This window comes from Alosa pseudoharengus, unplaced genomic scaffold, assembly GCF_046254945.1.
Source record: "Alosa pseudoharengus isolate Yale_2024_CS ecotype anadromous, Long Island Sound unplaced genomic scaffold, YU_APseudo_1.1 YU_APseudo_1.1_scf_11, whole genome shotgun sequence".
Classification (NCBI taxonomy): Eukaryota; Metazoa; Chordata; class Actinopteri; order Clupeiformes; family Clupeidae; genus Alosa; species Alosa pseudoharengus.
Window position 1 is genome coordinate 7,547,996 of NW_027468576.1, and position 24,224 is coordinate 7,572,219.

A 24,224-nucleotide genomic window follows, 5' to 3' on the forward strand; every position below is an offset into this window, starting at 1 on the left:
ACTCTATTGTGACATCTGGCAAAAATGCTATACTAATAAATATAGTTTAAGATTAATAATTAACAATGCATGCCTATGCATGGGTCATGGTTTTACCAAAGTCATAGAACAGTCAAAACTATACATATTCTAAAAGTATATGCACTGTACATGAAATATAGCATCAATCAACTTATGTCCCATCTTCCTCCATACCATGCATAACACATACTCCTCTATTCTGTATAGGCGAATCAAGTGAACAGCTGATACATTTTGGCCTGCACTATTAAGGGAAACAAATTAAACACCCTAAACTATATATTTTCTGAAAGCATATACCCTCCGGAGGAGATATAACACCATTTAAGACATTTCCCATCTTCCTCTATGCCATGCACAATACATTGCCCTCTATTCTGTAAAGGCGAATCTAATGTAAAGTGGATACATTTTGGCCTATACTGTCCAGGGAAAACAACTTAAACACCATAAACTATATATTTTCTATAAGCATATACCCTCTAGAGGAGATATAACACCATTTAAGACATTTCCCATCTTCCTCTATGCCATGCACAATACATTGCCCTCTATTCTGTAAAGGCGAATCTAGTGTAAAGTGGATACATTTTGGCCTATACTGTCCAGGGAAAACAAATTAAACACGATAAACTATATATTTTCTATAAGCATATACCCTCTAGATGATATATAATACCAGTTAAGACATGTATTATCTTCCTCCATGCCTTGGACAATTTGTTTGTCAAATGTTGCAATTAGTTTTGGGTCACTATACATTAGCAATACATAATTACATCATGCCCTGTTTGCCCATGTTAACAAACAATTTCAAAAAACTTATAATACATTTTTTGTTTGTCTTGATGTAAGTAATCAACTCAGTAATTTTCATGGTGATATGTGAAGGTTAATTTTTTCCCCCTATTTGCGTGAGAAAAATACTGTATAGGCGCATAAATAGGGTATATTTAGGTCTTTTTCTAAACTTTCCCCTATTGGGATTCTTCGGGGCTTTTTCTCCCTTACTCAAGACATATTGAGGATACAAAATCAGTTAAGTTTGCTTGTGTTGCAATTTGTTCAACCCTTTCTCCTAAAATGACTGGACTAACAGGGAACACTACACTTCTTCTCATAAAAAAAAAACAATTTCACTGTGCTTTCAATTTGGCCTCTGGGCTCTGGGGTCGACTCTGTGGGCCTTCAGTTCATCCCTGAGGAGTCTTACAGGACAGTGGTGGTGTGTGCTCGAGCCTCTTGTCTCCCACTCACCCAGCTGCTCACTGGGCCTTCGGGAGACTGAGACTGGCCCTGTCTAGAGCAGAGGGTCATCATGGTGTCCCTCAGAGCAGGGAGGAGTTGGTGGGGTGGGGGGGCAGGAGGGGGTAAGGCTGGGAGAGGCTCCGGGCGACCTCCAGAACGCTCTGCAGGATGTCGTAACCCACGGCGAACAGGAAGTAGACAGGCAGGAGCCAGTGCAGGAGGAAGATCTTCTGGCATGAGGGCAAGGGCACGGTCAGGTGTCTGAGGAGAGAAAACCATGTGGGCCTCAGGGCCAGTGGGCCACTTCTGGAACACACACACACACACACACACACACACACACACACACACACTAACACGCACACATCAACACACACACACACACACACATCAACACACACACACACACACACACACACAAACACATACACATGCACACGCACACATGCACACACACACACACACACACACACACACACACACACTTAGACACACACACACACAAACACACACACACTCACACGCACACAAACACGCACACATCAACACACACACACACACACACAACACACACACACGCACACACAAACACATGCACATGCACACGCACACATGCACACACGCACACACACACACACACACACACACACTTAGACTTAGACACACACACACACACAACACACACACACACACACACACACACTGTACAGAAATCTTTACCAAGTGTGCATATTCATCATTTATCACTTACTTGAAGCGTTCAGATCTTGACGTTCTCAGCATCACAAAGATAAACAGGCCAACTTCTGTGTTGAGAGAGAAGGACACCACCTTGTCGAGCATCACCACGAATCCCTGAGAGAAAATACAGTTAAAACATTACACAAGCAGGGATCCGTCCCAACCCCCACACAATCACAGTGCCAGTGTCCAGCAGTGGGGCAGAAGCGGGGTTGTCCACTTATGGGAATTGGTCAGGCATGACCATCGTTTATTTCTATACAACACTGTGGCCAGATAGATTATTGTGTTTTGCGGGCAATGTCCACAAAACAACGCTGCCGATTTCAATTGCAACGCAGTGAACTATGAAGTGAGCTAAAGAACAGATGCTGCGATACAGGAAGTGGCTTTCTGTTGGACCTGGTCTATGTAGCAATGATGCTGCTGCGCTATACAACACCTCCCTAGTCCAGACTCAACACTGGCTCCCACCAACCTTGGGATCACAAGCAGACACAATGAAAATGACTCCGAAGGCGAGGAAGCAGGCGAAGCCACTGGATAAACTGCAGAGAAAAGTGGATTGATAGTTGGGTTAGCATTAGGGAAATCACAGCCATTCATCAAAGGCAGCATTTCAATGCCCCAGAAAGTCTTTCCTATTAGAAAAGTAAAAGAATATGCCGGCTGTATGAGAAGTAATCATCAAAAAAAGGGGTGCAACAAATGGCCTGTGAAATTATCTCACGGCAGAACAGATCCTGAGATGTCCGAGAGAAGAAAAAGGGAAAGTACCCTTTGGTATTGTGCCACTGCAGGGACTGCGGTATTGTCCACTTGCTGATTTTAGACAGCCACTCCGTCTTGAGGTTCCACTGTGAGCTTACAAGTCCCTCAACTGTAGCAGAAAACACACAGTGAACACGCATGCAATGCATCATATTGTGCTCTGTACCTTTTACATTTATGAAACATTTATAAACACCAAAATATGTGTACTGCTTCTGTTTTCTATGGTATAACATCAGAGTATGCCTATTGGAAGTGCCCTTTTCAGGATTGAAAAGAAAAGCTGTTCAGCTGCCTTTCCTATGAAGGACTGGTTTAATGTCCACATGTAGAGAAAAATGGCATGATTCATTTAGTCAATGACACCTGTATTTAACCGTGACTCAACAATGTACTTAGTAGTACAACACAAACCAGTCATTTTTATTCATTATTGAACATTTCCGATTCATGTTAATGGGCTTTGATTAACATAATTAGCCTCTTATCTTTCTAGCAATTAATGCCATTAATGTGGCCAGCAAAGTGTTCTGTTGCAGAACTTTTAGAACAGTACCGTGCGCCAGCCCTAGGTGTGTGAGGAACAGAGAGGGGCGTACTTGTGTGCTTCATGGCCGAGCCCATCACCAGGAATGACACGGTGATGCTGATGGCGATGAAGGTCTGGATCAGGTCAGCCACCCAGGAGAAGCGCTGGTACTTCTGGGTTATGATCTGTGAAGAACAAGTCGTCAGAAAAAAGAACCATTTCACTCACAAAGGGCTTCTAGAGGCGAGAGGAAAAAAGATTGTGCCGTTGTTATTCATGTCAGCATGCCTGAGCTAGTGTGAATAAAATGATGAAAAACAAAACAAATTGGGAAAAACAAATTTAGAGACAGTCATGCATGAAAATGTTTGATTCTACTAGCAAATTTAGCTGAAACATAGTGTTAGTTGGTAAAGGTATTGTTAGTTAGTAAGGTCTGCGTCATGAATTAAACTTTCCCACAACCAATGAGTTCAGTCAAGCAAAGAGGAAGTGAAAAATCTTCCCATACACCCTAAAGAACTTTGACAAAGTGACTCTTTGACCTGAATTCAAACATATTTGTTTGTGACAGATGGTGACAGCCATTTTCAACAGGAGCACACTCATGTATGCTTTGTTGCAGCACAATGCTCAACAGTTGACAGGTGAATAATATGTTTTAAAGGTCAGCATTCACATTCAGTATACTCGTGGCATGGGGCTGACATTGCTGGCGTCTAACGGAAAGGTCTGCCTCACAGGATGTAAAATTATATCAAATAAAACATTACTTAGAAAAAAGGGTTGGTTAATAAAAAGTGTCTGTATTTGTCATTATGATGTAATACCCATTTCACAAGATGTATGACGAGATGAGATGGCAGAAGACGGAACAGTTGCCATTCCTTTCATTATTTATTTTTCCCGCTCGACTGCAGTAACATCTGTAAACCACTAGATGCCACTCAAGATCTACTACAGATGAAATCCAAACCATCACATGGCATTGCTCGCCATTGTTTGGGTTAAACAAGGTTATCAAAACTCCAGTGTTCATGTCTGAGTCAATTACATAAGGCCACTTCAGGTGTATTAGACACGTGAAGGCAGGAAGACCAACACTGACCTTTGGTGGTCATTCGGTTATTCACTAATTATCATAATGTGTGCACTGTCTCTCGCACAATACAGTGGCAACAGAAGTCCAAGCATCATGTCCTCACCTACTGCTTCCCAAGCAGCCCCTGCTCCCACCACTGTCCTAGTGCCAGTCGTCCAGCACTACAGTATGTGTGTGAGAGAGCAGTTCAGTCCACAGACAGGCTTTACCAGCAATCAGATCAACATAAACCATCCTTCCTCCTGTCTTCTATTCATTTGTTCCCATTCTTTCTCCTCTCCTTCTCTCTGGTCACCTTGCTTCTCCTCTCCTCCTTCTCCCTGGTCACCTTGCCCTGGGTGAGGAGCACAGGAGCTGAGAGGAGGGAGCGTTAGGTTGTCGGGGGTTGCGGCCACTCTGAAGGTGAAGCTTGAAAGGCCACCGCTCACTGCAGGGACAGATCTTTATGGCATTTGAGTGTTTTTCAGAGACACACTGATCTTTCAAAGTGCTCCAGGCACAGGCTCACCAAGTTCAAAGGTACAGTAGCGCCTTTTTGTCTTTCGTTTTCCCTCTCTCTCTTTCTGTCTCTTTATCTGTTTATCTATGTATCTGTCTATCTATCTATCTGCCTGCATACATATGTGAACAAATAGTGAATAATGAATATAAGCGTGCGTTGTGCAGCAGTGGTTTTCCATCACATAACACTGAAATGCTATTGTGCATACTAGATGATGGTGCAGGCTCTTGGGGATGGCTGCAGACTCGTATCCATCACGTTTATCTCTTCATCTCTCTCCCTCTCTCTTTCTCTCTCCTTCTCTGTCTCTCTCTTTTCAGCCTGTGATCTCATCATCCACTGTCACTTCAGAGAGACACCTGATGTTTCAATCTCACAGGACTGGGTATGAAATCCCATCTGACAAATCAATCTTTACCTTCCCCACGGTCTTTCCCCATACCTCTTTCATCACGCACACTGGCTGAATGCAAATCTGTGGTCACCACGCCACAGAACGTGTTTCGCTGTGCAGTATGCAAGACCGTACGCATTACTGGGGGGGGGGGGGGGGGGGGGGGGGGCGGGGGAGAGCAATAAAATAAACCAAAACCTGAATCAAAAGTTCGAAATAAATGTTTGAACCTGGAGGAAAGCGCATGAACTCATGCTGAGTGTAATCTGAAAACTGCTGTTTGGTCCAGGACGAATGACACTGCTGCCTGGGCTCTCATTTCTGTGCGAGTGTGTGGGTCTGCGCCTCAGGCTGGGAGAGTGATGGGCCTTGTGAGTGTGGTGTGTGCACACGAGCTAAGATGGTGGCCAGAGCAGCTGGCACACAAATCATACGGTGGGACTGTGGCCGGGACAGCGCAGGCCACGGAGCAGGGAAACGCACAGAGAGCTCACCTCTCCACACGAGCGAGAGAGCAGAGGAGAGGAGAGGAGAGGAGAGGAGAGGAGAGGAGAGGAGAGGAGAGGAGGGGAGGGGAGAGGAGGGGAGAGGAGAGGAGGGGAGAGGAGAGGAGAGGAGAGGAGGGGAGAGGACGGGAGAGGAGAGGAGGGGAGATGAGAGGAGGGGAGAGGAGACGAGAGGAGCGGAGATGAGAGGAGGGGAGAGGAGGGGAGAGGAGAGGAGGGGAGAGGAGAGGAGAGGAGAGGAGGGGAGAGGAGAGGAGAGGAGAGGAGGGGAGAGGAGGGGAGAGGAGAGGAGGGGAGAGGAGAGGAGGGGAGAGGAGAGCAGAGGAGAGGAGAGGAGAGGAGAGCAGAGCAGAGGAGAGGAGAGGAGAGGAGAGGAGGGGAGAGGAGAAAAGGAGAGAAGTGGAAAGAAGAGGAAAGGAGAGGAGTGGAGTGCCAAGAGTCCACAGAGGGAAGACTGAATGCCTCGCTGCCCTTAAATTAGATCACAAATTTTCTAGCTCAGGGCGGTGTCTCACCATATGCCCCTGAGGCAAAGGACTGTGCAGATTATTGTTTAATATCCTGCCACCATTCAGCACACACACACCCACACATTCTCACATATGCACACTCACACACGCACATATATACACACATGCACGCACGCACACACACACACACACACACACACACAAATACACACACACACACACACACACACACACACACACACACACACACACACACACACACACAAAGACACAAATACACACCCACATTCACACACACACACACACACACACACACACACACACACACACACACAAATACACACACACATTCACACACAGCCTTAACACACTCTCTCCCATGCAGGAGTGGGATATTTGAGCAACAGAAAAATAAAACCAAGCTGTGAGTGAACAAAGCACCCTGGCTATCACAGTGACAGAGCTGGGGCCCCATGCAGGGGGCGATCTGATGATCCATATCTCTCTCTCTCTGGATCACTCCATCCATCCATCCATTATTCTAATATCACTCCAATAACACCACTAACCAGCACTAAATCATTATAGTGCTCTATCAGATTGACTATGAACTCACAGAGTGACCGTGTCATTTCACTAGGATATGTACTGTATCAGGTCAGGTTATATTCACACTGAATTACAACTAATTTCCATGAGGAGCCACAAATGTATTATTTATGCCACTGTCATTGTCTCTGATGACTGAATGATTCCCTGCTTGTACCAGTCAGTGGAGGAAGCATCCTTTTAATACTATGATAATTCTGACCTTTTCTCAACAATTGATGCACAGCAAGCAAGCCTTCGGCTCTCGACATTAGACAATATCACAACCCATTACATGGCAGTGTGGTGAAAGATGCGATAGCATATTCATGGAAGATCTAAGGAACCTTTTGTCAGCACTTCCCAGCACAACCACAAGAAACATTATGAATACAGAGAATCAAACATGGCTGCAACTTACAGAGGTCTGTCAAAACACACACAAGCGTACGATGGGAGAGAGAGTGAAGGGGGACAGATGCAGAGGCAGGCAGCCACAGAGCTTTGCTTTAGTGGAGCGTTGCTCTAGCACAGAGCCATCTTCCCTTCTTTCAAGTGTATTTATGCCGGCTCGGAGAAATTAGCTCTTGACAGTTTCCTGCCGAAATCTTTTTATTTTCATAATGTCTGCACGTCACAGCCGTGGTCGGGGCCTTTGTGGCGCTGCTGCACGCTTAGAGAACTTGTTCCTGACGGAAGCCAAGCTGATAGCTGATGAGCACACTCTACCTCTTCTGCCACCTCTGTGTGAAATCGCAACAGCCAAAATGAAGAGTTCACACACACACACACACACACACACACACACACACACACACACACACACACACACACACACACACACACACACACACACACACGCACACACACACACACACAGGGAGACATATATACACACAGCTACACGCATGTTGACCTCCTCTTTTTCAATTATCTAGCCTCACACAGGCGTTTTAAACTGGGGACGAAGAGAAAAAGATGAGAGGAGAGAAGAAGAATCTCATTTTTGTCAACCCACAAGGACAGGAGCCTGCTAGGGTTAAGGGAGAGAAAATGGTGCCGAGAGAGCTGTGTGATAAATGGCAACACAGGTGAAATTAAGGGCCTTAAAACCATTAATATCCCATAACCCACTTCTGTGGCTCCGGCGCAGCGGCTCTGGGCTCCAAATGAAAGTGCACCTCTGATTGTGCGGCTCCATCACTCAGCGGGAACAGCGGCCGCTCCAGCTCTGACAGACAGAGAGGCTCCTCCATCCGTGCCGGCGAAGTATCCCTAACGGGCGAGCGGCGGTGAAAAGTTTGCTTCAGCAGCTTGGGCTGACCTTTACCATATGAAAATATGTCTTGCTGATGGGAATCCCTGCTTTTCAACGCCTACAGTGCAACGTGTATTCGGAAACCATTTTGCTTTTTTTTGTTTTTTTTTAATTTTTTTTAAATGAGGAGATTACTTATATTTTGTGTGAAATTAAACATTTAAAGGAGCCATGCTATACACTTTTCTGTTACAACATTCTCTGAGATGCTTTTGTAAAGTTTGCAATGCCATTACAGGCAGGGAAGGGAATAATCAAATTATATCTTCTGTCAAAGCCAACAAGGAAAAAAATGAATTTCTGCAGCATGACCCCTTTAAACAAGTAATCTACAACAAAAAATGGGAATACAAATCTCTATTCATCAGTTTCATCACAGCTCTGACAAAGCCACAGTAAAAAGCATTACCAAAGTCTGGAGAATGGGTTTTTCTGCTTTGCTGATAACTCTTTATCTTAAAGTCTCTCTCTGGTCTCTCTTTTAATGCTAGTGTGGAGGTGCCAGTTGCGGTGAGTTAAAATGGGTTTTGCAGAGGAGGTCAAGTTGGTTCAGTCTTCTGTTTTGATGGACATCATTGGAATATAATGTCATCACTGCAGTGCTTTGCTGGTTGGTTAGTTGGCAGCCCGGCTGCATCTCTACCCAAATAATCAAAGAATTATACAACCATCTCTGGTATTCTCACTGAATATCTCTGCAGTCTCTGCATCTGCACTCTGTGACAGACAAAAATCACTGCAGTGATTTCAGTCACAGTTATTGTCTGAATTATGAAAAGGCCTTTTCGCACAAACTAGCAACGGCAGATGAGTAATGATGCTAACCAGTGCCTTAAAATAATCTCTGACTAACTTTGTGTTTTTAAGGGCAATGATATTCAGCTGATCTAAGACGTATTGTCTGCAGTTACAGTAATGAGACAATATCAGTGGATCGGATGCCGGGTTTTCTAATCTGTTCCTAAAGTCGTCATGCCAGTCTAAAGCACCCCCTGCTGCTGTAGCCAGCTTTAGGGAAATCTCAGCATGACGCTCTCATCTACATAATCCCTACCCATATTGTGTAGCCTCAGATCTACAATCGTTCAACATTTCCACACAGAATCCCAACTTGGCTCGCTGTACATCAAAGCTTGTGTTCCGAATGTGTGTGAAACTCGGAACCGAGGCGCTGTGTACGGGAACGGGGTAATTTCCTGAGGAAGTCGGGGGCCTGTGCTGTCTGAAGTGTAGGGGCTTGTTTCCCCCAAGTTGTCCTCTGTGTAGCTGGAACAGGAGCAGTGGGGTGAAGAGAGAGACCCTGCGCTTACCGCGGGAATGTGCTGACACACGGCCAGCGTGGCCTCACACAGGCTGCTGCTGCTGCTGCTGCTGCTACTACTGCAGCACTCGTCTCTATCTGAATGAGAAGGAACCAAAGTTCAGGCCCATGGGAGCGGAGGACTTCAAAGATGCCTTCCGCTCGCTTTCAAGTTTGCCACTGGTGAGGAGGCTCTTTGACTACCAATGAAGATGTGCAGTGCTAGAATGAGCATAAACATATTTGAATAAGTAAGTGGGAACATATATTATTTATTTAGAGGAGAAGGTACAATTCAGTTGCTGCAGCCCCATTGCTCTTCATTTCCTGACTGTCTGGTGAAAAGTCACCAAAGTTTGCATGCAAGTTACTCCTGTGGAAACATGAATGAATGTTTATGAGAAGGATCAGTTTATTTCAGTTCTCAGGAAAGCTGTTGACCCATCTGGGCTACAGCCATGACACTGGATACAGGGGGGCATTGAAGGACTGATTTGTCTGTAGGGCCCATGCCATAGCTTCTGCCCTCGTGGATTTTGTGTAGAAATATCTCACTGCTCACATAAATTCTGTCTGACAAGTTTCAAAGTTTGAAGGCATGGTCTTTATACATATGCCTAACAAAACTGTGAAAGACAAGAGATCATGACTGTATTGCAAACTGTAACATGAAAGATCCAAGATCTAAACAATGCTATTCTCTGTGCTCTTCTACATATAAACAAATAAAATAAAACCACCAGTAAATAGTACTCTCCCTGACACATCAGGTATCAGCAAAACAGAGTAATGATGGGCACACACGACAAAGGAGTGTGAGATGCAAATTGCGCAAGCCTGGCGATCAATGTGTGAGGAGCCGGGAGCCCTGACTGTGCAGGTCAGGCCTCCAGATCAATCAGGTCCGTCTCAGCACTCCATGTGGCCATATGAGGTGCCCGATATTTGAGGCTTCCTCTGAATTATGGATGGGACCGGTCTGTTTCAACTCCTGCTCAAACGAATCTGACAGGTATTGACCCAGAGTAATACACAGAGTGAATGCTGTGCGATACATGACTGGCAGCATGATGCTCCCTCTAATTGACCTGACACATTCTTACTGAGGAGAGGCACACACCGAGCCAGAGAGAAAACAGAGAACCTGCACAGACTCTTCTCCATCTGATCTAGGAGCAGTCCAAATGTCAATCAAATTATGATGGAGTTCTGGTGCATTTTTTTTTATCTAAGGTTGACCTTCGGTTTTTACAGAAAAATCAGAGATTATTTGATGATGTGCAGCAATACAAAAACACTGCAGAATCTCATCTCACTCTCAGCCATCTTCTCTTGCAAACTACCAAGAAATGCAGGAAAAGTATTGATTTGACTACTGTACACAGACCATTATCATCATCAGCAGCAGCATCAGGATTATCCAGAGTTGCCTCCTGTCCAGAAAACACACTGCACCTTGTTGGGCCCATCTACGTACAGACCCATCTACCAAAATACTTCTATGCAGACATACAGACACACACACACACACACACACACACGCACGCACGCACGCACGCACGCACAAACACACAAACAAGGTCTGTACAAGGTCAGGCTTTTTTGTTGTTGTTCATCTTAACTTCTCCATCCAATCACTCCATCCAAACACAAACAACTCGATAAACAACTCATCGTTAAACAAAATTTCATTAACCTAAGACTCTGTATTTCCCAAGGTTAGCACCAGACACATTCATTCTACAGCCTAGTCACTGGTCAATTACAGATGGTTAATCTCACCATTCTCTCAAAGGTGGTTAAGACTTTGCCTTGATGGTTCTACCAGCAAGTATGAGGGAAGTGCAACAGCGCAGGCTACAAATGAACTCCAGTCAGCAATCGCAGGATCATCCTACTGCAACCTGCTTGTAGCAATCGCAGGATCATCCTACTGCAACCTGCTTGTAGCAATCGCAGCATGGGATCATCCTACTGCAACCTGCTTGTAGCAATCGCAGCATGGGATCATCCTACTGCAACCTGCTTGTAGCCAAAAAGAAAATGTAAACCTCAGCTGTACTGAGAATGCGTCTATTTTGGCAGCGTCTCACCACTAAACCGAGTACAACTTGGCAAGTGGACAACCCTCAATGGCCCCTTTTAAATATGCACTGGCGTCTATACCCACATCAGCAGTATATGGGTGAAACAATGGTCACACACTTCCATTAAAGTCACATTAAGTCATTACTTACGATCAGAAGAGTTAATGTTGTAATTGATTCACAACCAATCGTGATCTCATCAGCCTGCTGCCCGCTGCCATTATGACCCATTACTCGGTCAGCCTCGGCCACGGCTCAGTAGCTCCGCGGGAGTGGCTGGGGGGGGTGGGGGGGGGGGGGTTGTGGATGGACAAGGGGTGAGTGCAAACAACGCTGAGCTCCAAGAACTCATTTGGGTTAAAACAGATTCCTTAATGTGCTCTCATTACGACAGACAGTGAGGATGAATTTGCCCAATTTGTTTGCAGCTGGAACACTTGCTTGCTAACAGTGTTACACACGATAACGACATATCGCACAAATTAACACAAGACCCCTGTTTGGTCGTAGATAATTGATATATGTATACTGAGATGGACTTTGTCTGCCCCATTAAAAGTACATGAGGCTTGGAAAAACAGCAAGGCTCCACAAACAATCCCAATTGTGACACTTGATGAATGTTGATTAGTTCTTGCTGTGTACACACACACAGCCTGTGTTACTGTGTTAGAGTGGATTGGGGACAGGAAGAGAGATGCTTGGTGAGCTGTTAGTGTATCCCCAAGAGCTGTCGCTTGCACCTGCCAATCAAATGCCTCGGTGCCACCGACTGCTGTCATTCTATTCCCACAGGTGTTGGAGGAGAAGAGATGGTGTAGCCGCCCGCTCCGCTCCTCCTTAGTCTGCCTGTGTCACCTGCACTCACACCGGCTCACATTCTGCCCACCGTTTCTTACTCATGCGCACACACCCACACACTTCAACCAACACATGCAATATGTCTCATTCATCACATGCACACACTTGCATTCTCTTTCACTTTGTCTCATATGTGCGAGCGCACACGCACACACACACACACACACACACACACACACACACACAGTTATTGCATAAACATGAATGTCAACAGCAAGGCAACAGTGTAGTTCAGCCCTGGCATGGTAACAAAGCTAGAGGAAAGGAAAGCCCAACTCTAAATTCCCTCACCGTGCATACATTGGAGAAGTCTCTGATGGTGGAACCTGCCTGAGTATGCTGCTCTCCAAGGTGCTGATGCAAAGTGCTCGGGAGCAATAAGAGTCCTACAAGATTATGAGATAGTTAAGAAGTTGAGATAAGGTGATGACTGATAGTATACATGTACATAGACCATGGGAATCAGCAAACATGCTGTTCAAGAGAAGAGTTGTATAACATATTGCCTATTATAATGTAAATGTACATGTATACATATATACTAGTGTATTTCCTGACGATTCCAGGCTTCTTTTGTCTAAATACAGGATAATGTCCCTGGAAATGAAACTATCAGGGACATACAATTAAATTGTGAGTAAAAATATGTAGTGCTGCAAGGTGCCTCTAAATGTATGTCTATAAGTCCCTGTGAATGGTAACCATGAGAGGATTATAGCAGGCATGAAACAACTGAACTCACGCATGTTCCGCTGGATTAAAAGTAAGTAGACCATAACTGGTATTACTCTACACAGTTAATCCACTCAGACTGAAATGCCTGTCATTAGTCTGAGGAGGCTCCACTATCAAACATTTGCCATAAAGTGCACACTAGTGTCTGCCATGACATAGCCACAGTATCACAGAAATATTGAGCTAGCTCTCTCTCTCTCTCCCTTTCTTTCTTTTTCTGTGTCACTTTTGAAAACTGACAACTTGAGGCTGCAACATCAAATGTGCTGTTTACCAACTGGGATGAGTGCGCCATTCAAAGGCAGCCCTGGTTTTCTCAGCGCGCCGCCAGGAGAGGGCTGGTGAGAGAGAGAGAGCGCACTATACCAGAACTTGACTGCAAAAGGTCTGATTAATTATTCATCACTAACCCAATCCACTGATCTCGGTGAAGGGTTGTCTAACTCGCGGTACCCTTTGATGCAACATAAGAGCGGCTACCTACAAACACAGACGACACACTGTTTTTGACACGGAAAATCGCGGCCCATTTTACTTCCGACAAAGTAAGCAACTCCGCTAATGAGAATGTGATCAATGGGCGCTCGGCTGGCAAATGTACAGTATAGGTAACAAACGCTGCGAGTCACAGGCGACGGCTCGGACCAGATCCAGCGGCTCCAGCTTTCCCATAACCCTGGCACGGGGAGGGGAGGGGGCTGAATTACGGGAATACTCGCATTATGAGCTTTTGAAATGATAATGTTCAGAGCCATTACTGGACTGGAACCGCTCGACCAAATTAAGATGAGTGCGGCAACATAAGGGGCATGCTTGGAAATATTTCACAATGCATAATTCATGCGTAATTCACGTCGCTCCGCTCCTCGACGCGCTGGGGTTGAGCTGAGCGAGGCTGACTGTCAGAACAGAGACCATGGGCGAAATGGAGAAAAACAACTCTCTTTCACACCAGGGTTGCCACAGCGATGATAAACACTGCCCGGATGACAAAAGCGAGTCTCATGAAGGATAATCCACAGAGGGGCACTCCAGCGCACTTAGAGGAAATGTATTCACAAACAGCTTCTAATGTCAGAGGTGGTTAGCGTGTGTTATTATATGCACGCGCACATGGTGGCAGGTGCGGCTACACAATGAAATGCAAACCCAATTATTTGTACATGTAAGGTGTTGTGCTGCACACTGAACCTTTTGTGATGGTGGTCCATCAACAAATAGGTGTAGTAAAGGACATGAAGTCACTCTCCCACTATTCAACAAATAGGTGTAGTAAAGGACATTACTTTAAGTCATTCTCCCACTATTCAACAAATAGGTGTAGTGTAGTAAAGGACATTACTTTAAGTCATTCTCCCACTATTCATTTTTGGGAGCTTCCAAGCTGCAGTGAGGCATCCATCGTGCATTACACTGTGTGGAAATACTAGGACACAAGGCACATTAACATGCAGCTCCACACTGCCAACACTTGATATTCATTACACACAGTACATAAGATGAACCGAAACAGACATTATTTCAGTGGCTAATTGCAGCATGTCACACGAGGACTGTTCCTCTGACTGGACAGACAGAATGACAGCGGGTGTCATGGAGCGAGTGGTCCAACTAGACCCCATGTACAGCCAGTGTGGCCTGATCTAAATGCAAACTAAGTGACTAAGGTAATTATTCTCATGAGCTGTAACTCACTTGGAGGTTTCAAATAAAATGTTACATCCGCCGGCAGAGAGGGATTTCACCCCCTGAAGCCTTTGAAATGGCTTTTAGACAATCAATTCCAGCCACCCTCTGTTATTTGTGATTGCACATCTTCTGAAAAGCGGACAAAGTGAAAAGCTTAGGAAATGTATAATATCTATAATTACAGGAACACGAAGGGAGAAAAAAAGTGGTGATTCAATGGGGCACCGTAAATGGCCTCGCAGGCGTTCAGGCGAGTAGTGCTACTGGGCTACAAAAGAAGTACTTGGTAGAACAGCGGTCTTTAATGAATAGAGGCATAGCCTGGAATTAAACAGAAAAAAAACACAAAAAAAAAACACCATTAAACAAAAAAAAAACACCATACAGTACATGAGTGGTTTGTAGAAACCCATTGTCTATTTTATAGGTTCAAATCAAAATGGAACATAAACAAGACCACTACCTTAGTTAGAGGAATGGTAGCAATTTCTCCAGCCTTTTCTGATCTGTAAAAGAATAAAAATATGATTTATGACAAGATTCATTGGTACATATACACTACCACAAAGAAAAATAACATGCTAGAGATATAAAAATAAAATAAAAATTTTTAGATGACCGTTTAGCGACAGAAAGATGACAGTGACAGTGACAGAAAGTCTATCCAGTGGGAGAGAATGTATATGGTCATGCATGACACTAATTTCTGTCAAAGACAACTGTCACACTGCTGACATGAACACTGGAATGAAAAAATGTATTGAATATATCCATATCTAGGATATTAAATGCAAGTCACATGATTTCAAAGCTTATTTCTAGTCCTGCTAGGAAAGCTGAAGTGTACCAACACTTTCTGATGATCGCTTGAACACTACCAGCAACACCACCTCTAGCATCTCTCTAAAGTTAAAGGACCTGTGTTGAGAGAGAGGGCTTTGCAAAAACATTATTTGTGCAGAGATATCACTGATGCAAATCTGGGTAACTATTTAAAGACGAGCTTCATATTTAACACCACTAATAAACAAATGTGAACCCTGTAAGCAAGGCCACGGGGCTTTCATGCATCAAGCACACAGAAATGAATCAGGAGAAAGCCCCTGAGAAAACCTTTCTAGGTCTGGCCCACAGGGAACGGTATCACAGTCAATCTGTCTAACAGTACTCTTGCTGGAATCCAGCCTCTCCTATGACTTTCCCTTTCTGTGCCCTGTTTCATAGTTTTTTTTTAAAGCCATTGCTTTTGGCCATCCCTTCTTTGTCTTTGAAATTGAAATAGCTTTTCTTCATAGCCTGAGGGTCGTTTAGCATGCGCTTCAGAGCTACTCGTGTGCTTTGGGGGAGGGAAAAAGGCACAGTGAAAACAGTTGGTTTTAGGCAATAAACCGCAGGGGATTTTCTGTGTGGTGGAGAACAGAGTAGAACATTAGTCTAAATGTGCTGTGTGGCACTAAGCATACATGTTGCACTTTGACATGAACTAACATAACATAGCACATATGCATAACCCCCCCCCCCCCCCATGCCACAGCCAAACTGTGGCCACACTTATACATTTTCTTAAATAGTTAAATATATAGATATATAGACTTTACTTTACTTTATTTCTGCATTGTTGCACTGTTGACTTACTCATTTGCACTATCACCATGACCACTATCACCATTGCACTACCACCATGACACTCATTCACACAGAGCACCTTACCATACCTTACTATGCACAGAGAATCACAGGCTCAGTCCCTGCCTCAGTCATTGCAAGCGCCTCTGATTTATTAATCACCACTATGTGGATACTGTTTTTAGAATTGATTTAGATTAAGTGTTAGTTAGTATAATTTGTATTTTTGTATATTTTTATATATTGTATTAAGTGTTCGTATAATTTGTATTTTAGTATATTTAGCATATTCTTTATCTTCTACTGCCCTTACTGCTTAGTTGTGTTTTTATATTATATACTTTAATTACTCTTTCTGCTGTTAAAGAATGTGTTTGTGTTGTATGTATGCTGCTGAGACCTTGAATTTCCCCTGGGGATCAATAAAGTATCTATCTATCTATCTATCTATCTATCTATCTATCTATCTATCTATCTATCTAACATACTGTATCTTGGTTAAGGATTTGTTTAAATGAGGAATATGTGGTGCATACAGATATAGCTTTGTGTTGTACACATTACTTATTATGATGATATGATTTGTGTTGTACACATTACTCATTATGATGATATGATTTGTGTTGTATACATTACTCATTATGATGATATGATTTGTGTTGTACACATTACTTATTATGATGATATGATTTGTGTTGTATACATTATTCGGATGATATGGTCTGTGTGTCATATTTAATTTATTCTTAAATAGTCCATTGTATATACTGTATATATTCTACAGTAGCCTATATTGTGGCAGCATTTGGATATGGATAAATGGTGATTAGGGGAACAACATTAGTACAGCATCTGAAATATTTGTTAATATGCAAAACAAATAACATTACCTCTGAAACTGTGAAATGTGATAACCAACCACATATGAGAATGGTAAGCTTTTCATGCACTCACATAAGTCTGGAGATTGTGGGTGAAAATATACTGCATCTGTAATGAATTCATGACTGTAGAAACTCTTAAACATTTCCCTGCCTCTGCAAATGAATTATTATCCCACACTTCCACTGCAGACAATGCAATATGTAAATATGGCAGATTGAATGGAATCTGTATTTGTGGCACTGAGAGATCTATTTAAAAGTGTATTTGACAACGGACAGCGCTGGTATTCAGCCCTCCCAATGAGAGACATATTACAGCACATGAGAACACTTCAGTACAAAAGTTATTCCATGCCGATTTGCGTGATGTCTCAAGTCTCAAACACTTCAGCACAACCTGTGGTTATTAATATATCAATACTGGTCTTTGGACACACTGCAATGGCTAAAAGCAATCCTCAGCAGTTAATATCCATTGCAGCCTAGCAAGGGCGACTTTCAGTGAGACAGAGAGGCTGAGCGACAGTCCTTAGTAGCTTTCAGGCTCATCTTTAAAATATTTAACTAGGGCTCTTGTAATGGAGACAGGTAATGCTCTGGAAATGACATTCTCCATGACTTCCCCCAGTCTCACGCGGCACAGATGAATTTCCCTCGGCTTTAATTATTTCTTTCTCTCTGCTGGATCTCCCGAGTCTTCCTCTTGGCGGCAACTTGGATTGTGTGAAGCGTTCCGCGTCTGACCTCCAATTTCCCAAAACGTTCCAGAGCTTGGCTGGAAAATTGGATGCCCCACATTTCCCTCTCGCAACCTACTGGCCCTTGTAGACTCATCACATTCTTTTTTCATAGTGGTCAGGGGAAAAAAAGTCCTATAGTGACACAGTGGCCAATCTGAATACAAGAATTTGCACCATGAGGAAGAGTGGGGAACATAAAGCATAAAACCAGAGAAGTCGCCACCAGATAGATATAGACCTCTGAAGACACTAGCAAAGTAGATTATTTGGGAGCAAACACAAGAGAAGGCCAGAAATCAGATTTGGATTGGAATGTTGGGAGGCACCAGCATCTGGAAACTGGCATGTTGGGTCACAGGGTTGAGTAAAATAAGAGATGAAACTAATTAAACATAGTTCTGGGGACCCTCCTTGACCACCTCTGTGAGTACGGAAGAAGTGCAGAGCGACCCCTAAACCAGAATTCTTAAAGAGCCAAGAATTAAACATAGAAAAGAGTCCCCTCATCCAGTTGGTCCATAGGCTCCAGCAAGAAACAACCAATGGAACTAACATCACTATTCAGCCTCAGGACACTGGCACCCCTCTTGAAAGAATAAATACCAACCAAATTATCAACACCCAGAAAGAAAAATCTCTCACATACTGGACAAAAACAACAGAAAAACAAAGTAAACTACAAAGTTATTTGACTCTTAACAGGGAATACCAATTAGCAAAATACTTGACAATTGTAAGAGACACCAACTTGAGAAAAACAATGTCTAGATACCGGCTTAGCAAGCACAGTCTGGCAATAGAAACAGGCAGACGCAGGCAAACCTGGTTGCCTAAAGAAAACAGACTTTGTGTGAACTGTGACAAAAAAGAAATTGAGTCATAACTACACTTCCTCACTAGCTGCCCTAACTACAAAGAAATACGCTCCAACTTCTATCCAAAATTCCAATCTATATATCCAAAACTCTTTGAGATCGAAGATCACAAGAAAATTAGATATTTATTAGGAGAAGAGGAAGATTGTGCTGCACACTACATACACAACTGTGACAGAAAGAGGAGGAGTGACCACTGAGCAACGCGCCCACACACACACACACACACACACACACACACACACACACACACACACACACACACACACACACACACACACACACACAGTGTATTGATGAAGTGTAAATGTTTGTAATGTTTGTATATGTTTGTTTGTTTGTTTACTTTTTTGTAATTATCACTATTCCTGTGAACGCTTTGGCAATGCATCATATGATTTGTCGTGCCAATAAAGCATATTTGAATTGAATTGAATTGACAGGGAGGGAAGAAGAGAGGGAGGGAGAGAGGGAGAGTGTTGGAGATGTGGCCCACTGTGTGGGGATGGCAGATGTAGACTGCGGCGAAGGCGTCCTGTCAAAAAAGCGAGGAGTGCTGTCAGACGCAGACACCCAAATGCAAGTGCGCCCACCAGCACGGCTCTCTCTCTCTCCCAGCACCACACCAGCACGGCTCTCTCTGTCTCCCCCCCAGCACCACACCAGCACGGCTCTCTCTCTCTCCCCCAGCACCACACCAGCACGGCTTTCTCTCTGTCCCCCAGCACCACACCAGCACGGCTCTCTCTCTCTCACTCCCCCAGCACCACACCAGCACGGCTTTCTCTCTCTCTCTCCCCCAGCACCACACCAGCACGGCTCTCTCTCTCTCTCTCTCTCTCTCCCAGCACCACACTAGCACGGCTCTCTCTCTCTCTCTCTCTCTCCCAGCACCACACCAGCACGGCTCTCTCTCTCTCACTCTCTCTCCCGTTAGCCCAAAAGCCCTGCAACACACCACGGCCCTGAGTCCTGTAGCAGCTTACACAACCCACATTCACCCCGGCGCGCTGGACGCTTCTGGACGCGTTTGGGCCGTTCAGTTCAAACACCCAGGCCCCCACTCCTCCCCCTGGTGACTCCCTTTACGCCGCCTCCATCCTCTTTCTTCCCCAGGAAAAGGATTTAAAGGTGATGGGGATTTATGGCAAGCACAACATCGTTTCTGCAGGGTGCAAGGAGCCCAGCAGGGGGCAATGTTGCTCTTTAAGAAAATAAACATTGCCATGAGGCGGCCTCTATGTGGTGATGAGACACCTGTCACTATCTAAAGAACACATCTACCACCAACCTGTCTTCAGCATTACCAAGAGCAGGCCTATTCAAATCATCTGAATGAAATGCCAATTTTTGGGGTAAACAAATCACATTATCATATTATTTCAAGTGACAGTTTATCTGATAAATACTTGTGTTTGATTAGTTATATTGAGGGAAAATTGTGAAACCCTGCCTGGATGACAGGCATGTTTATCATTCATTTGCATCACATCCGCGCTCTCTCTCGATAAAAAAATAAATACATGACATTAAGCCATTAGAGAAGGGTGTGTATCCCTTTTTGAGGGTCGCTCTCCGGTGCTGAAAAGTCAACAGTGGTGGAGAATCACTCTGACAGAGGTGGCCAGCCCCATTGTGCTGCACTGATACAGAATCAGTGAGACACTCAAAAGGCGAAGCGCAGATCTAGTCAGCCTAAGGGGAGAGTTGTGCTGATACAGTAATCTTAGTGAACCTGAGCTTGTTTCCCCTCCCCTCTCGTTTTTTCTCTTTTAGGGATGCTTGTCGGCCGGCGTTTTATCACTTGTTCGTGCGGCGCTGACGTCTGAGCCACACAGGCTGGTTGTGCAGACAGGCAGCAGGGTCTGGAGCCCGCCGAGGCCTGATCCGGGGTGACGGGCCTATTTATAGCGCACGGAGAGTCCCCCAGGGGAGACATGGGGTCATAGGCTATGGGTCACAGGTCACGTAAAAGGGTCCTGCACTTCCTCCTGTGCCGAAAGGTCAAAGCCAGATATCTCATGCCTTCTGGCTAAATTCCTCCTAGACCAGCCATCGCAGGTTAGAATATTAGCACGGTTAAATTGAGTTATCTTGTAGATTTGTTTCTCTCTCCATGAGAGTGGAGAAAAGAATCCTTTTTGCACACCGCCCCTTAAGGAACTGAATCCTGTGACCTCTGCACAAACACTATGGCTCTGCTATGCAGCTCATCAAGCCTAGTTGGCATGTGAGCCCCCCCCCCCCCCCCTTAGTCCAGTCTGAATGAACACAGTCCACAGAGGCAGTGGGAGGGGGCTGAAGACCAAACAACAGCATCCCTCAGACCGCTGTCCACTGAGCCGTCCACTGAGGAAGAGACTTCAATAACCATCCACTGCATGACGGAGACTAAGCAAACCCCTGACTGGGCTTTACCCTATCAGTTCATTAGCACAGAGTAGTTTCTAGAGGGAGCCAACTGGACTGAGCTGCCGCTGCTGGTATTTGCATTAGTCAGTGCATGGATGAGTAGCACCAAGGTGGCCAGACGAACAAAGCTAAATCTGCTCTCGTTCGGCATGCAAGTGGGTGGGCTGCGATGTCTGACACATCTGTGTTCTCTGATAGGGGCTGACACCCTCTCATTTGAATGAAATGCCTTTTGGAAAACACAGTAATAATGTAAGCACAATTGCAGGGTCTTTTTCTAGAGGTTAGGTCCTCAGTTAATGTGATAGCCAGATGTACTGCTGAGAAACTTTCACGTGGATATGGAGGGGAAATGAACAGACAACAGATTTGATACCAGAGGGAGGGTTCTGTGAGTGCAATCTAATTCTTTCATCTGTCTATGACACACACACACACACACACACACACACACACACACACACACACACACAATCCTCTCTGTAGAATTACCAGTGGTCTAGACTCATCTTAACAGTCATGACTGAGTGTGCGCGTGTGTATGTGTGCTGGTGTTTGTTTGTGTACTCACTCCTCTAGAGAGATGTTGGAGTAGATAAATGTGTGTGTTGCTGGTAAACCCCGTGTCTGCATCAGGACGCCGCTGGAGTTGAATTCTCCTCCTCCCTCCACACTGCGCACTGACATCTGAGGAACGATCTCCAGCACTGCCCAGCACCTACACCAGGAGAGAGAGAGAGAGAGAGAGAGAGAGAGAGAGAGAGAGAGAGAGAGAGAGAGAGAGAGAGAGAGAGGGAGGGCCCCAGAAGATGAGATGATACATGTATAATAAAATACAAACAAAAAAAACCCTCACATTTGCAGCTAATGACTATGGGATCTGACATAATCAACTCCCCTGTGTTTGTGCAAATAGAGGACATGATTTATTTAATTACACAATGTTTAAGCACCTCTACACCTGCCCAACATGGAGCCATTCATCTCGACTAAGTACCTCAGATGCTTCCAACTTAGCTCAATGTAATGTTTAGTATTCATAAGCAAATCCACAGAGAGGTCCAAAGAGCAGTCCCTCCACAATACTCAGCCTCTTCAACTCCCATTCAATCATATGTTGTGTGCCCAGGCCAGCGCCCAGACCCAAATACAACACCAACACTCTGTGACTGCTTGACCTATGTCCAGATCAAATATCTGCATTTCTATGTGAGGTATTGGTTGAGCAAGGTTGTAGTCATCTAGTCATTGACATTCATTCTTCTCCTTGAGACTGTGTCAGCCGGCAGGCATATCATAGAAAAGCACACATACTTGTGTGAACATTCCTGCCTTTCTGTGCCATTATGTGCCACCACCATATTTCAAATGCCACAGGAGATTTCAGGCGGCGGCGCAGCAGCCACAGAAAACTGGATTTAGGGGGAAATCACAGATGACTTTGGTTTCTGCCGCTGCAGTTTTCCGGAGACGCATTATTTGTTACTAAGAGGAGTCTCCTAGCTACTGGAGGGATTATATAACAGTAGTGTCATGGTCAAAAATATGTCATTATCACAGCATGCTGCTGTCTAGTGTGTGTGTGTCTGCCTGGAAGAGAGAGAGATGGAGAGAAAGAGATGGAGAGAGAGAGAGAGAATGAGAGAGAGATGGAGAGGCCATGTTGCAGGCTAACAGGTTTGCAGTGGGAAACTCCTGTTTAGCTTGTGTACCTGGGTGTTCTGGGCAAAGAGGATTATCCTTGAATCTGCATCTCCATATCTCCATGTAGAAATTGAAAATAGGTCATCGGCAGAGCCAGACAGACAGCTGAGGCACAGCAACACAGAGATTGGGCTGTGACAAGAGATCAACAGCAAACTCTCTCTGTTTCTCCCTCTCTCCCTTACTCTCTCTCTCTCCCTCTCTCTCTCCCTCTCTCTCTCTTTTCATAGTTGTTTATGTAGTGTACCTGTCTCCTACCACTCTCTGTCTTCATCTTTCTCATTTACTCCTTCCATTTCTCTATTTTCTCTTTCATCTCTGTCCATCCCTCTCATTTGAAATCTCCCTGTGTGCCTGACTCACTTCTCTCAGCTGGATGATTGCTGTTCTCTCCATCTCTCCCTTCTTCCTCTTCTCTTATTGTGCCATTTCACTCTCTTCATCTTCCTCTCACCAGCTCCGTCTCTCTCACTCTATCTTCATTTCTCTCTCTCTCTCCATCGCTCTGTCTCTCTCTCCGTTATTCTCTCCGTGGTGCTCACTGATCCACCCACCTCCTGTCCTCCCTCTCCTTTTCTCTCTCTCACTCCATCACTCTGACCCTCTGTGCTGCTGCTAAACTCACATAAAAACAAAAGGAGATTAGTTAGGGTAGAGACGGCGTGGTTACACACACACGCACACACACACACACACACGCTCACAGACACACACCCACACACAGACACACACCCACACACACACACACACACACACAAAACTGAGCAGGAGAGACACAAAACAAAAAGGAGATTAGTTAGGGTAGAGACGGCGTGGTTACACACACACACACACACACACACACACACACACACACACACACACACACACACACACACACACACACACACACACACACACACACACACACACACACACACACACACACAAAACTGAGCAGGAGAGACACATACAGCATCAGGTCACTCTGGGTAGATCTCACCTCTGCTGCTATCGAGGGACTAAGTACTCAAGAGAAATGTTTGAGAGAGTTCAAGAGAGAAATCAATAGATGGCGTGGCCACCTAAAACCAAGGTGAAAAAAAAAGCAAAACTAGTTTGGGACAGGGGAGGGTAGCGAG

At 44.7% G+C, this 24,224-nt stretch overlaps 1 protein-coding gene across 1 annotated transcript; it reads right to left on the minus strand.

Annotated features, from left to right (window-relative positions):
* Nucleotides 1–1,349: 1,349 nt before the first annotated feature.
* On the minus strand, nt 1,350–22,086 carry LOC143117487 (uncharacterized). The gene is made up of 7 exons (XM_076279235.1): nt 21,971–22,086; nt 15,326–15,368; nt 3,381–3,495; nt 2,788–2,890; nt 2,489–2,558; nt 2,021–2,124; nt 1,350–1,530 (listed from the first exon to the last, which is right to left on the minus strand). The coding sequence occupies exons 1-7, from the start codon at nt 22,084–22,086 to the stop codon at nt 1,350–1,352; spliced, it is 732 nt and encodes a 243-aa protein (XP_076135350.1).
* Between the last annotated feature and the right edge of the window lie 2,138 nt (nt 22,087–24,224).